The sequence below is a fragment of the Musca autumnalis genome, unplaced genomic scaffold (assembly GCF_047663935.1).
Source record: "Musca autumnalis isolate F117 unplaced genomic scaffold, ASM4766393v1 scaffold_4, whole genome shotgun sequence".
Lineage (NCBI taxonomy): Eukaryota > Metazoa > Arthropoda > Insecta > Diptera > Muscidae > Musca > Musca autumnalis.
In genome coordinates this window covers 207,536,731-207,551,213 of record NW_027411977.1, presented here as the reverse complement: position 1 = coordinate 207,551,213, position 14,483 = coordinate 207,536,731, and the positions used below count along the sequence as shown (strand labels likewise).

The window sequence follows — 14,483 nt, the reverse complement described above, 5'->3', positions numbered from 1 at the left end:
TATTCTTAAATGAAAATTTCATTTCATCACATTTTTAATCCCATTTACTGTGTTTGGCCATACAACTGACACAGGGTGACACCGTTAAAAAGCTTTCATTGATTATTCATACACACCCCTTTTGTATTCGCTCATGTTGCTGTGTGTGTGCTTCCTAAAATTACGCCATTTGAATGTCATCATCCCCAAAATGTGAAACATACACAAATCTCACTTACATTTGACAGCTAGATAAACCACCTTAATGGGAGAATCGCATATTAAATAAATAAACAGAGAGCACAACAATAGCGGACACATCTACGTGCGATGACACAAAGTTGGACAACGACAAATTCTAGCAAAATAAGAAGGGAAAATCAATTTTTGATTTCAGTAGAAAAACATGCGCAAATATAATCGAACCTAAGAATAAGAAGAAAAATACACACGGATACTCTCGACTCGGCGGTGTACTACAGAAAAAAAAACATATTACAAAGAAATTTTTAATACCAGAAATTTTGGTTTTTTATTGAAAAAGATTTAAAATTCCAAAAGAAAAAATCTGTGCTGGAGCTATATGCGAAGGAAATAAATAAAAACGTTACAAAATTATAAATTTGAAAGAAAGAAAAACAAGTGTTTGTGTTCTTGGATGACGGCAATGAAAAAAAAGCATTCTCCTCCACAGCAGTACCAATGAAAATATCAATATTTTGTGAATAGAGAAACGCCTTTTGGAATGTGAAAAAGAAAAGTGTTAATGCATAACCCACTAAAAAAGGATAAAGGATATTCCGTTTTATAAAAGAATGTGTAAAGGAAAATCGTTGCTTGAATCGATACATTTTGAGCAAAATTAATTTTTTTTAAAGTTTTTGTTTTATGAAAATAATACAAATTGTGAAAAACGACTACCTTCTCGCCATCATTTGTTGTCTATTTTTCCTGTAAGGAGGAATCGACACTCATATTTTTTATTCGGTAATAATTATGCTCTCATCCCTGTTCTCAACAACGTTTAGGTTATGTACATAAGCTAGTGGTTTACCCATTAGAGGGCTTGCCAGATTGTTGTGATGGAATAGACAGAAAATACCCACGAAATTCCCTCATATAAACAAAAGACACTAAAGGAACTTATGCTAAGTTTACATTTACTAAATCCACTCAATTTCAACTGTCAATTGCTTTGTGTATACGTCAAATGAAATCTCATCTGAAATCCATTGGATTTCATTGGAAGTTTAAGCAATGGAATTGAACGTTGAAATCGAGTGGATTTCGTAAATGTTAGTAAGTTTAGATTTTTTAATACAGTGGACTTAAATTGACAATTCCCTTGTATATACGTCAAATAAATCATCTTACATGAGGTAAATCCGATAAAAAGCTCTAATGTAAACATATTATAAATAAGTCAATCGGAGGATATTATTATATCCCAATAGTAAAATATTTCACAAAATATTGCCCATGGACCTGTTAAAGGCCTTCGATACAGTCTGCCACTCTTCCAAACTCGTTGAAGAGATAGGTTGCAAACTACTTGGCTGGACGACAGTCCTAGGTTGAGTTTAGAGCAGGGACGAGCTTCTTTGCTTAGATCGTATAGTGAGGGCGCCCACTGAGTTGTTTTTGCATTTGCTTCTCTCTCTCACGTACAGTGTAAATTAATGAAAACAAACAGAAACATAATGTGGTTGTTGCTTTTTTCACTCATACGTTCATACATGTCTTCGCTTTGGTTGTATTTCTGTGGTCGTCGCTGGTTTAGAGGGACCAAATTAAAACAAAGGAGAAACAAGCAAAGGATCGCCGCTATCCCCACTACTTTGTACCTTTATGTGGTCAAAGCCCACCACCCAATATAAGCCTTATGTCATATGCAGACGACTGTAGTGTGATTCTTTTGATAGGAATATCCCAGAAGTAGAAATTAGATGCGATTTTTCGGTATGGCGATTATTTTAAGTGGGGTACACACGATCAGTTTTGACTGTCGATTTTTCGGAAATATCGATAAGTGTCAAACAGCCCAGCAGTTTGTGGTTGTCTGATGACTGACAAAAAAGAACGGCCACACTGGCAAGCAACTGATCGTGTGCACCCCACTTTAGTTGTACTAAAAATCGACTTTCGTTTTTTCATAACATCAACCAATCGATTATTCGTCGATTTTCGAGTTTTCTTTTGAACCTGTGTGAAGTTAGCAACGATAGTTAAGTGGGGTACACACGATCAGTTTTGCTCAAATAATTGGTTGCTTGCCGATTTTTCGGAAATGTCGATAAATGTCAAACTGTCCAGCAACCACAAAATATTTTGTGGTTGCCTGATGACTGACAAAAATGAACGGCCACACTGACAAGCAACCGATTACTTGAGCAAAACTGACAGTCAAAACTGATCGTGTGTACCCCAATATAGAAACGAAAGTTAGCAACGATAACAAAATTTATCGAAAAACAGAGGGTCGTTTTTTCCAACTGTGGGAACGAAAAATAGCTACGAATAAAAAAATTTAACTCATTTATTAATTAAAAAATAAGCTCCAATTTACATACGTACACGACATACTATGCATAAAATTAAAGGGGGAGTTCTCACAGGCATTTTGGCATACTCTATATGTTCCAGGTCAGTTTTTTGCAGAACAAAGTTTCCAATTATCTGGTTTCCAACTGTTGGTCAGTACAGAAAATTGGCTCTGGAAGCCACAATATAAATACGTACACAAAAGTTTAAACGGAATATGAAAGCGGGAGACCTCACGAGAACTTTGGTGTACTCCATGTGTTCCAAGTCAGTTTTTTGCAGAACAAAGTTTCCAATTTTCTGGTTTCCAACTGTTGGTCAGTACAGAAATTTGGCTCTGGAAGCCACAATATAAAAACGTACACAAAATTCTCAACGCCAAATGAAGGAAGGAGTCCTCACGAGCATTTTGGTATACTCCATGAGTTCCAAGTCAGTTTTTTGCAGAACAAAGTTTCCAATTTTCTGGTTTCCAACTGGTGCTCTGTACAGAAAATTGGCTCTGGAAGCCACAATATAAAAACATGCACAAAAGTCTAAACGCCAAATGAAAGAGGGAGTCCTCACGAGCATTTTGGTATACTCCATGTGTTCCAAGTCAGTTTTTGGTAGAACAAAGTTTCCAATTTACTGATTTACTGGTGGTCAGGAGAGAATATTGGCTCTGGAAGCCACAATGTAAAAACGTACACAAAAGTCTCAACGCCAAATGAAGGAAGGAGTCCTCACGAGCATTTTGGTATACTCCATGAGTTCCAAGTCAGTTTTTTGCAGAACAAAGTTTCCAATTTTCTGGTTTCCAACTGGTGCTCAGTACAGAAAATTGGCTCTGGAAGCCCCAATATAAAAACATACACAAAAGTCCCAACTCCAAATGAAACAGGGAGTCCTCACGACCATTTTGGTATACTCCATGTGTTCCAAGTCAGTTTTTGGTAGAAAAAAGTTTCCTATTTACTAATTTCCATCTGGTGGTCAGGAGAGAAAATTGGCTCTGGAAGTCACAATGTAAAAACGTACACAAAAGTCTTAACGCTGTAAACTGTAAAACCGCCATGTCAACAATCTATGGGCAAATTCGAAAATTGATCACAAGATAATCGATTTTTCGACTTTCCCTCAAGACAAAAGTCGACTTCGGTTTTTAGACTTTTGATTTTGGATTAATCGAAAGTCGACTTAACTATCCCTCATTCTAAGAAAGATTTATGGAATTTGGACTTTGTGCCAAACCGTAAAAGTTTGACACGATCAAAAATGTGCCTCCCACAAGAATGTGGTAGGGATGTTCAAGGCCATAACATCCAAGTAGGTACTGCTCCGAGAACATGTTTTTGTGCTAATACACCAGTAAAATCTTCGTCATCTCTTCGTCATCTCATGGTCACTGGTGTCATGAGGAGGCACCATTTTGTAGTGCTCTGTAGTGCGATTCTCTAACTCAATTTTTGCGTTACCGAACAAATCCGTAAAACTAAAATGCTTATAATTTCGGTAATAAACGATATTATTCGGTAAGTTAGCGACCAATAGAAAGTAGTGGTAAAGTTTTGCCAACAGTGTTGTCAAAATTTATTTGAACCTATTATTCATAATTGTGAGTTTTATTGTTAGCGATTGTTGTCGGTAACTCAAACAAAGGGGTAAGAGAATCGCACTACAGATCGACAGTTTTTAAGTATTCTTCCACTGCGAAGCGCTAATACAACACAGGGTCCGCAAGATTTCTTTGTGTGCATCTCAAATGACTTGAGGACTTTGTTTTTGTGACTTGCGCGGACGTCTTAAACACGACAATAGGACCCGACCTCAAATGTGACGGGGTACGCGGGATAACTGATATGTCACTTGAAGTTGAGTGAGGCAAATTATGACATATCTTGGAAAACGCTCAACAAGAAATATAACAGTAAAAGAGCCCAAGTGTCATCTATACTTGAGAGGATTCTGAACTTACCCAACATGACAGGCGATTGCAGGCTAGTTTAGGACCTTTATTAGCAGCCTCCATGACTCATTGTTGGCAGTGGAGGACCTTGGAGTAAACGCCAACGATTGTGATACGCTCTTAATCCATATCTTGAAAAAAGAATGGACAAGACGACCCATGTTTTGTATAAGCAGTCCATCCAACAATGGATAATTTTATGAAATGCCTAAAGTGTCGCTTCGAATCATTGGAAGCAGTAAATGAAGTTCAAAAGTTGACAGCAACGAGTGGCTCAACAATAACCCAAAGTTGTCAGATGTGCAAAACAGAGTGCGAAAGACAAAAATTGATAGCTAGGAAAAAGATGTGCCTCAATTGCTTTCTTCTCGAACAGCTTGGCATATTTAACGGTATCTCAAGGCCTGGTTACATAGTTTGAATTTGGCTGCGCCGTTCCTTATTCTTTTATCAATAATTACTTAAGCTAGAATGTCAAATTTCTAATTATCCGAGGCCTCTGGGTCCTCGATAGGACAAGAGCCACCATAACTGTTCGGGAGTATGGCCTGTTTTGGTACAATCCTCGACTGATATGTGTAGATATGATGTGTAATACTGTTGTGGTACTGTGCATTTTTTGAAATCCATGCTGAATTTGGGTAACTGGGAAACAGCTTCTCATCATGGGGAGCAGTAGTCCCTCTAGAATCTTCGCTACTGGCGACAGGAGGGAAATCGACTTGTACGATTAGCCACTGCTGGCATCTTTGTCTGGCTTCAGTGGTGGAACTACTCTGTCAACTTTTACGTAAAAAGTGCGGCGGTTAGAGATTATGAAATCGGGTGGTCTGTTTACGGAGACGATGATCGGAAGATGGTTTGGACCAAGGGAAATGACGGATTGCCAGGACACGTCATTTATCACACTGGACGCCACAATGGTAACGTCTGGCGAGCTGCGATAATATTCTCTTATTCTAGTAGGAGCATCTTTGTGTACCGTTCAAAATGTGAGGCTTTTAATTTGCTAGGTCAAAGCTGTACCCCTCTGGACATTGCCTAGGGCAGATTTCCGAGGCTAATGATGAGCACTCCAAAACTAACTAATGTCAAGCATATAACACAAGGCCCAGCTTTCATCGCCGTTGTGTTCATATTAAACACTTTAACTTTGGCAGTACCGCACTTTACTGACACTGCATAAAGTGGTGTATAAGGAAGGCAAGTCCTCCTCTTCCGCTTCTTCTACGATCCCTCCTTCCGCAAAATGTTGTGACTACCGCAACGTTGCAAGCTACAAGTGACAGTGAGCTTTGTTTCCTGGATCGCACCGAACGATTTATAAAATCTACAATTTCGCTGACTTTGGGGGTCTCTAGTATTTCGACGACGATGATGAATCCTGCGGCGAAATTGGGCTCCATATTTTGATATGGCCCCCACATAACTTCTAATTTTAGCTATTTTGAGCATTTTAGCTAAATTTGATTAGAATTTGACAGCCGTAATTTTACATTTGAGGTACCCTGCAGTCTCGAAACTTCTTCATCAAAAAATTTGTTGGCATAGGTCCATGTTTAGGTATAGCCCCATATAACAGTACCTCCCGACATTCGGCATTTTGAAGATTTTAGCTAAATTTTTTGACAGTGCTAGCCGTAATTTGGCAAATATTTAACATGTGCCAATGTTTCGATGTAGGCCCTATATAACGGCAACTCCCGATTTTCGGTATTTTGAGGATTTTCGGATATTTCTTTGAACGAACTACCTGTAATTTGACATTTGAGGTTCACAGTGGTCACAAAAATTCTACACAGAAAAAATTTCAACATAGGAGTGTGTTTTGGAATAGCCCCCATATATTTTTTGACTGAAATACCAGTAATTTCACATTTGAGGTTCCCTGCGGTCACAAAAATTCGCCAACAAAAATTGCCAACATATGTCCATGTTTTGGTATAGACCCCAATAAGTCTACCTCCCGATTTTAGGTATTTTGAGAATTTTAGCTACATTTTTTCACCGAAGATGACTTTTCCTATAGAAAAGTTCACCGGAGACGACTTTTCCTTTTCCAAAGTTCACCGGAGATGACTTTTTCTATACAAAAGTTCACCGGAGATGACTTTTCCTATACAAAAGTTCACCGGAGATGGCTTTTCCTATACAAAAGTTCACCGGATATGACTTTTTTATACAAAAGTTCACCGGAGATGACTTTTCCCATTTGAGGTTCCCTGCGGTCACGAAACTTCTCCATCAAAAATTGTCAATATAGGTCCATGTTTTGGTATAGCTCCCATATAACGGTTCCTCCACCGGTTTTAGTTCAGATATATAAAATATATACGAAATAAATCAAAAATCACATTTCCCCATATTTTTAACAAAAATCCCCCATCTGGCAAGCCCAAACCCTACTTAACTCTCAGAGATCTGTATCATTTGTTTTGTTTTCCTATTTTTCCTATTTTTACACACGCTGTCTCTCTTTCTCGCTCCCATTGTTGTTATAATTTGTTGTGAAAAGAGGGATGAGGGCTAACAAATTTGTCAATTGCAGCGCCTTAAAGTCTGAAACAGGCGATTTTGTTTAGCATTGACTTTGTGAAAAGAAAATACAAAAAGAAAAACAAACAAACAAAAAAGAAAGAAATTGTAAAGAAGAAGAAAAAAACTAAAGAAAAAACACCACTTTCTGTGTAGTTGTTGCTGTCGATTGATGGATGATAAATAGTGCTTTGACAATAAAAAAAGAACGGTAACATAATAAAAGTTTTCTCAGACTCTCTCTCTCAATTGTCGTTATTCTCTCCATTAAAATATTTCAATTGTTGCGGTTCGTTGGTGTTGTCTCCCTGTGTTGTGCTCGACGAACTTCTTCCTTTAATTACCGGATTTCGTAAATGACGACGACTGAGTTAGCAGAGAGTGTGTACGTGCGTATACTTAATATGATGCGTTGTGGTAGTAGTAGTGGTGGTGTTGTTGTGCATAATATCCGGTTTTAAGTACTACTGCTGCACGTAACATCATTTATAAAGTGTCTTGTTGGACGTGTACGCTGCTCGAATATCCTGTGTTTAAAATTGTGGCAAGTGTGTCCTGTGTGTGTCAGTGTACAACATTAAGCCCGCACAAATACAAATTCATTGGGCAGGTCCTCTTCTAGCTTAAAACATACATACACACTCATAGAGAAAATAAACACAAACAATAAATTTGAGAGTGGTTAAAACACCATAAAGAACGAAAGGAAAAAGGAACCAAACTACGAAACAGCAAAAAGAAAAAAAAAATAACAACAACAACATGGAATCCGCACAATCAACCACTTATGAACCGCTAGAGGGTCGAAGTTCCGGCATACGTCATGAACCCATGGATAGTCCAGAGAATGATATACGTGCTCCAAAGGATCAAAAACATATGGTCTATTTGGCCATGTTGGCGGCCGGTATTGGTTTTGTGCTACCCTACAATAGGTGAGTAATAATGTAGAATCGAACCGTTCGAACAACTTTAGATTAAAAGCAGTCAATTTGCGTATACTCGTACATGTATTTGCGCGAATCAACTCGCCAGAGTTCATGGTTCCTAAAATTTATATGCAAATTATTTACATTTTTTTCTTGTGGGCCTTTTGGAATAGGTCAGTGCGATTGTTGTTGTGCATTCGCCTGCTGTAGTCGAGTGCACACAAACTTAACCCAATGGAAGGGGGTATATTATTTAAATTTGCCAACATTTATCAATCGCCTACCTAGTCTTTTTATTTCAACATTTAAATATTTTTATTGTTCGCCACTATGTAGGCAGCCAGCCAGCTTTATTGTTGTTGTTTATACACTTGCGTGCTAATGTCTTGTGTCTAGCGGTCATCGTTTATCTGAAGGGGGAAACAGTTCCATAAGTATGTGCCAAGCAAGGGTGGATAATGGCAATGCAGAATAGTATTTCGTTTTTTTGGGGATGATAGTCTAATATTTAATAATAATTTGTTATAGCAGAATTATTTAATTTTCACATAACATGCAAAACCATTCATGTAATGATGGGTAAGGCAGGGAGGGGCGAGTTGAAATATTAATCTTTTATTAAAGTGTTTGGCACCAGGGATGCCAACTGTTTCGAGGTAAAAATCGCTACAGCCACATACGCACCATAGGTCTGTGGCGATTTTTACCTTAAAACAGTTGACATTCCTGCTTAAACGGTGGTTTTTGTACGTCAAAAATCACCACAAGTAGCGGGAAAACCACCAACTTGGCACCCCTGTTTGGCACAGTGGTTAATGTGACTAATATTTTTGTGGAGAAGTTTTTTGACTACTGGGACGATCAAATATCAAACTACGGGTAGTTTAGTCACAAAAATGTATCTAAAACCGAAAATCGGAAGGTAGCGTTATATGGGGCCTATAACAAAACATGGTCATATAAAGACAGTTTTTGGTGAGAAAGTGTTGCGACCAGGGGTGCCAAGTTGGTGGTTTTCCCGCTACTTGTGGTGATTTTTGACGTACAAAAACCACCGTTTAAGCAGGAATGTCAACTGTTTTAAGGTAAAAATCGCCACAGACCTATGGTGCGTATGTGGCTGTAGCGATTTTTACCTCGAAACAGTTGGCATCCCTGGTTGCGACCACTTGGAATCTCAAATATCAAATTACAGATGTTTCGGTCAAAAATTTAAATGTAAAAATTGTAAACAAGTAAAAAGTAGTTAAGTTCGGCCGGGCCGAACTTAACGGCGCATCTGTCCTTCGGAGTTTATAATATACTCACTAAGGCCTTTCTTCCCCAAGAGGAATTTTCCGTGCCCCAGACTTTCACCTCAATTTTGTTGCACAGTGTTATCTAATCTAATCTAAAAAAATGGGTTCAGCTAGGTGAAAGGTACCACCTACGAGGCTATATCAAAGAGTCAACCGATCTTTAAATTTTTTGGGGGAAAAGTTTTATAGCTGCAGGGAACTTCAAGAGTCAAATTGAGGGTAGTTTCATCAAAACAATGTAGACCCTCAAAAATGGACCCATGTTTACGAATTTTAGTGAAGAAATTTCGTGACCACTGAAAATTGCCGAAAATCGGGAGGTACAGTTATATGGGGGGATATACCAAAACATGGACCTATGTATATTGACAATTATTTTTGAATAGACAAAACTGTAGCTAAAATTCTCAAAATACCGATCATTACAGCTAGTTCGGTTTAAAATTGCAGCTAAAATTCTCAAAATACCGAAAATCGGGAGATACAGTTATATGGGGCTATACCAAAACATGGACCTATATTGACAATGTTTCATTGGAGATGTTTTATGACCACTGTGAACCTCAAATGTCAACTTGCAGTTAGTTCGGTTACAAACTGTGGCTATAATTCTCAAAATACCGAAAATCTGGAGGTACCGTTATATGGGGGCTATACCAAAACATGGACCTATGTTGACGATGTTTGGTAGAGATGTTTCATGACCACTGAGAACCTCAAATGTCAACTTGCGGTTAGTTCGGTTACAAACTGTGGCTATAATTCTCAAAATACCGAAAATCTGGAGGTACCGTTATATGGGGGCTATACCAAAACATGGACCTATGTTGACGATGTTCGGTGGAGATATTTCATGACCACTGAGAACCTAAAATGTCTAATTACAGCTAGTTTGGTTAAAAATTTTAACTAAAATGCTCCAAATACCGAAAATCGGGAGGTACGGTTATAAGGGGGCCATACCAAAACATGGACCTATGTTGACGATGTTTGGTAGAGATGTTTCATGACCACTGAGAACCTCAAATGTCAACTTGCGGTTAGTTCGGTTACAAACTGTGGCTATAATTCTCAAAATACCGAAAATCGGGAGGTACCGACATATGGGGGCTATACCAAAACATGGACCTATGTTGACGATGTTTGGTGGAGATATTTCATGACCACTGAGAACCTCAAATTTTAAATTGCAGATAGTTCGGTTAAAAATTGTGGCTAAAATTCTCAAAATACCGAAAATCGGGAGGTACCGTTATATGGGGACTATACCAAAACATGGACCTATGCCCATATCCTTTGGGGTATAAGTTTGTTGATCACTAGGAACCCTAAGTGCCAAATTTTAGCTAGTTCGGTCTGCAAATGTGGCGAATAACGTCAAAATACCTCAAATCCGGAGGTACCGTTATATGGGGGCTATACCAAAGAGTGGACCGATATAGCCCATCTTCGAACCTGCCTATGGAAAAAAGACCCTCGGGTGCAAAATTTCAGCACTCTATCTCAATTATTGCGGACGCTAGAGTGATTACAACAGACGGACAGACGGACATGGCTAGATCGTCTTAGAATTTTATCCTGATCAAGAATATATGTATATACTTTATAGGGTCGCAAATGATTAGTTCGATGTGTTACAAACGGAATGACAAAATTAATATACCCTCCATACTATGGTGGAGGGTATAATAAAAATCGGGAAGTACCGTTATAAACATAGACCTAGAACATACAATTTTTGGTGGAGATGTGTTTAGACTGCAGAAAACCTCAAATATGAAATTACAGGTAGTTCGGTTAAATACTGTAGTTAAATTCCTCAAAATACCGAAAATCTGAAGGTACCGTTATAAGGGGGCTGTACCAAAATATGGACCTATGTCACGATATTTGGTGGAAATGTTTTGTGACCACTGGGAACTTTAAATGTTAAGTTACAGCTAATTCTGTTAAAAATTGTAGCTAAAATCTTAAAAAAAACGAAAATCTGGAAGGTAGCGTTATATGGGAACTATACCAAAACATGGACCTATGTTAGCAATTTTTGGTGGATATGTTTTGTGGATTTTTTAGATTGCCGGATTTTTTAAGATTGCCAAAGTTTGAGCACAATCGGAATATGCCCTAAAGGCAAAATTTATTGTACAATCGATGAGAAAATTTTAACAGTTTATTGCAGTGGCTAGAAAAAAATCCTGGCCAGTTGGGGCCCTATAATATAGCCTAATAATAAAATCCAGCCGATTTTCGCAATTTTTTGTAGGAACTGGTAAAATTTTTCTCATCGATTGGACAATAAATGTGGCCTTTAGAACATTTTCGTGAAAATTCTCCTTTCACCCATACAAATTCACGGTGCTCTTACTTACTTATCTGGCCCATTACAGAACATTTGTTCCATAGGCCGAACTAAGAAAAGATTTCCATTTCTCTCCATTTGTTGCTTCGCACTCTGGAATACCGCGTCTTTTTATCTCTTCATCCACTTGTTTGAGCCACCTATTCCTTGGCCTGCCAATTCAGCGTGCACCGCCAAGCGGTCCGTAATTATACACCTTTTTAGCGGGTTCATCATCGCTCATTCATTCTTGTGATATGGCCTACCCAACGCAATCGCTGCATCTCAATACGTTTAACTATATTGATGTAGTTGTATAGCAGATACAGCTCGTGGTTCATGCGACGTCGACATTAACCGTCAATGCAGATTGGTCCGTAGATCTTTCGAAGAATTTTCTGCGCAATTCTGCTTGCGCAAGTACCCAGGCTTCGGAGGCATACATCAGCACGGCTAGTATTAGTGTTTTGTAGAGCGTTATTTTTGTTTGACGAGATGTGGCTTTCCTTTTAAACTGCTTACTTAAACCAAAGTAGCATCTGTTGGCCAATATAATTTTCTTTTTATTTCACAACTGATGTGGTTTGTTGTGTTTACGGAGGTGCCAAGGTAGACGAAGTCTTTTACTACCTCAAAATTATAGGAACCAACTTCCACAGTTGGTCCAAACACAATGGACGCATTGCGCTTCGACACCATTAACATTGTCTTCTCACCGTTTACCGCCAGACCCACTTTAGCAGATTCTCCTTCGGCCATCATAAAGGTATCAGTTACTTCTTTTACTGATCGTCCCATGATGTCTATATCATCAGCATAAGCAAGTAACATGTGGCTATTGGTGTAGATTGTGCCACTTTTTTTGACGTTTGCCTCTCGTATAACCTTTTCAAGCAGGATGTTGAAGAGACAACACGAAAGGCTGTCTTCTTGTCTGAAACCTCTTTTGGTACTAAACACTTCTGAGAGGTTCTTTCCTATTTTAACTGAGGACCTTGGGTCAGTTAAAGTCATTTTACAAAGGCGCATGAGCTTTGCGGGGATACGAAATTCAGAAATGGCTTGGAATACCTTTGAACGCAGTGGGCTGTCGAAGGCTGCTTTATAATCGACAAAAAGGTGGTAGGTGTCGATCTGCATCTCTTGGGTCTTCTCCAGGATTTGCCGCAGGGTAAATATCTGGTCAATGGTGGACTTGCCAGGTCTAAAGCCGCATTGGTATGATCCAATTATCTCGTTGACCATAGGCTTTAGTCGTTCGCACAATATACCCGACACGATCTTGTAGGCAATAGGGAGCAGACTAATGCCCCTATAGTTAGAGCATACAGTCTTACCTCCCTTCTTGTGGACTGGGCACAGGATACTCAGGTTCCAATCGTCGGGTACTCGTTCTTCATGCCAGATGGTGCTAACTCGCTGATGATACACCTTGTCAGCGTGTCGCCTCCGGTTTTGAACAGCTCGGCTGGTAATGCTATGTTTACATTTACGAAATCCACTCGATTTCATCTGTCAAATCCATAGGTTAAACGTCAAATGAAATCCAATGGATTTCAGATGAGATTTCATTTGACGTTTGAGCTATGGAATTGACAGATGAAATCGAGTGGATTTCGTAAATGTAAACTTAGCATAAGCCATCGGCTCTTGCTGCCTTATTATTCTTCAGCCGATTTATTGCTGTCTTTACCTCATCTTGGCTGGGCGGTATACATTCAATACCATCTTCTGGGATTGGGTCTGTGGTATCTTCGTCGTCTTTGCTGCTATTGGATACCAACAGTATTGAAAAATGTTCTTTCCATATCCTGAGCACAATATCTGTATCAGTTACCAAATCACCTTGCTGGTCTCTACGAGTACAGGAGAATGTGCCTGTCACCATCAGTTTGTTGCTTGACTCTTTGGTAGAATTTTCGGAATTCATTCTGGTTCATATACATCTCGATTTTTTCACACTCCCGGTTTTACATATCTGTCTTTTTCCTGCGGAAAAGACGTTTCTCCTCTCTCCTTTTCTCCCGATACCTCTCTCGTGCCCTACGCGTTGCTACGGATTGTAAAGTAGCCCTATATGCCGCATTTTCTCTTCGGTAACAGCACGACACTCCTGATCATACCATGGATTCCTTGGTGGAGGTCTCTGGTATCCAAGTATGGATTTTGCGGCGGTTTGCATGGAGTGGGCAATAGTTTGCCATTGCTCTGATATGTTATCGGGATGATGAGTGCTTTGATTAAGCAATTGGGCTAGTTGAGTGGAATATGCTGTGACTATCTGTTGTGATTGCAGCTTACCGATGTCTAACTTTCGTGTTGTGTCTGTTCGTACTTTGTTTCCTACGTTTAACCGGGTGCGTACCTTTGCTGCAACAAGGTAGTGGTCCGAGTCTATGTTTGCTCCTCGGAACGAACGCACATTCAACACGCTCGATAAATGTCTTCCATCTATCACAACGTGATCAATTTGATTTCTTGTTTTCTGATCTGGAGACAGCCAGGTGCCCTTATGGATGTCGAGATGTTGAAATCTGGTGCTGCTAACTACCATGTTTTTCGCCGCTGCGAAGTCTATCAGCCTCATACCATTATCAGATGTTTCACTGTGGAGACTGAATTTTCCGACTGTTGGGGCATTAAAATCGCCTAGAATAATTTTAATGTCATGGGCAGGACAACGGTCATATGTTTCTTCTAAGCGCTCATAAAATATATCTTTGGTCAGTTCGTCCTTGTCTTCAGTGGGTGCATGAGCGCAAATAAAGCTGATGTTGAAGAATTTTGCTTTTATTCGAATTGTAGCAAGTCTTTCATTCACTGGTGTGAAGCTGGAGACCAGGTGTTTTAACGTCCGACCAACTACAAATCCGCAACCAAACTCATGCTATATGTCATGGAAGCTATAATACAGT

At 39.1% G+C, this 14,483-nt stretch overlaps 1 protein-coding gene across 2 annotated transcripts in view; it reads left to right on the top strand.

Annotated features, from left to right (window-relative positions):
* Positions 1-218: 218 nt before the first annotated feature.
* The window catches only part of Ent3 (equilibrative nucleoside transporter 3), a 53,368-nt gene continuing 39,103 nt past the window's right edge, over positions 219-14,483 (top strand). The window contains exons 1-2 of one of the 2 annotated variants that reach the window (XM_073983022.1): positions 219-966; positions 7,017-7,938. In XM_073983022.1, coding sequence (XP_073839123.1) covers positions 7,766-7,938 — 173 coding nt within the window. In that variant the 5' untranslated portion in view covers positions 219-966; positions 7,017-7,765. The remainder of the gene's footprint in view (positions 967-7,016; positions 7,939-14,483) is intronic. The other variant, XM_073983023.1, reaches the window with a different exon arrangement.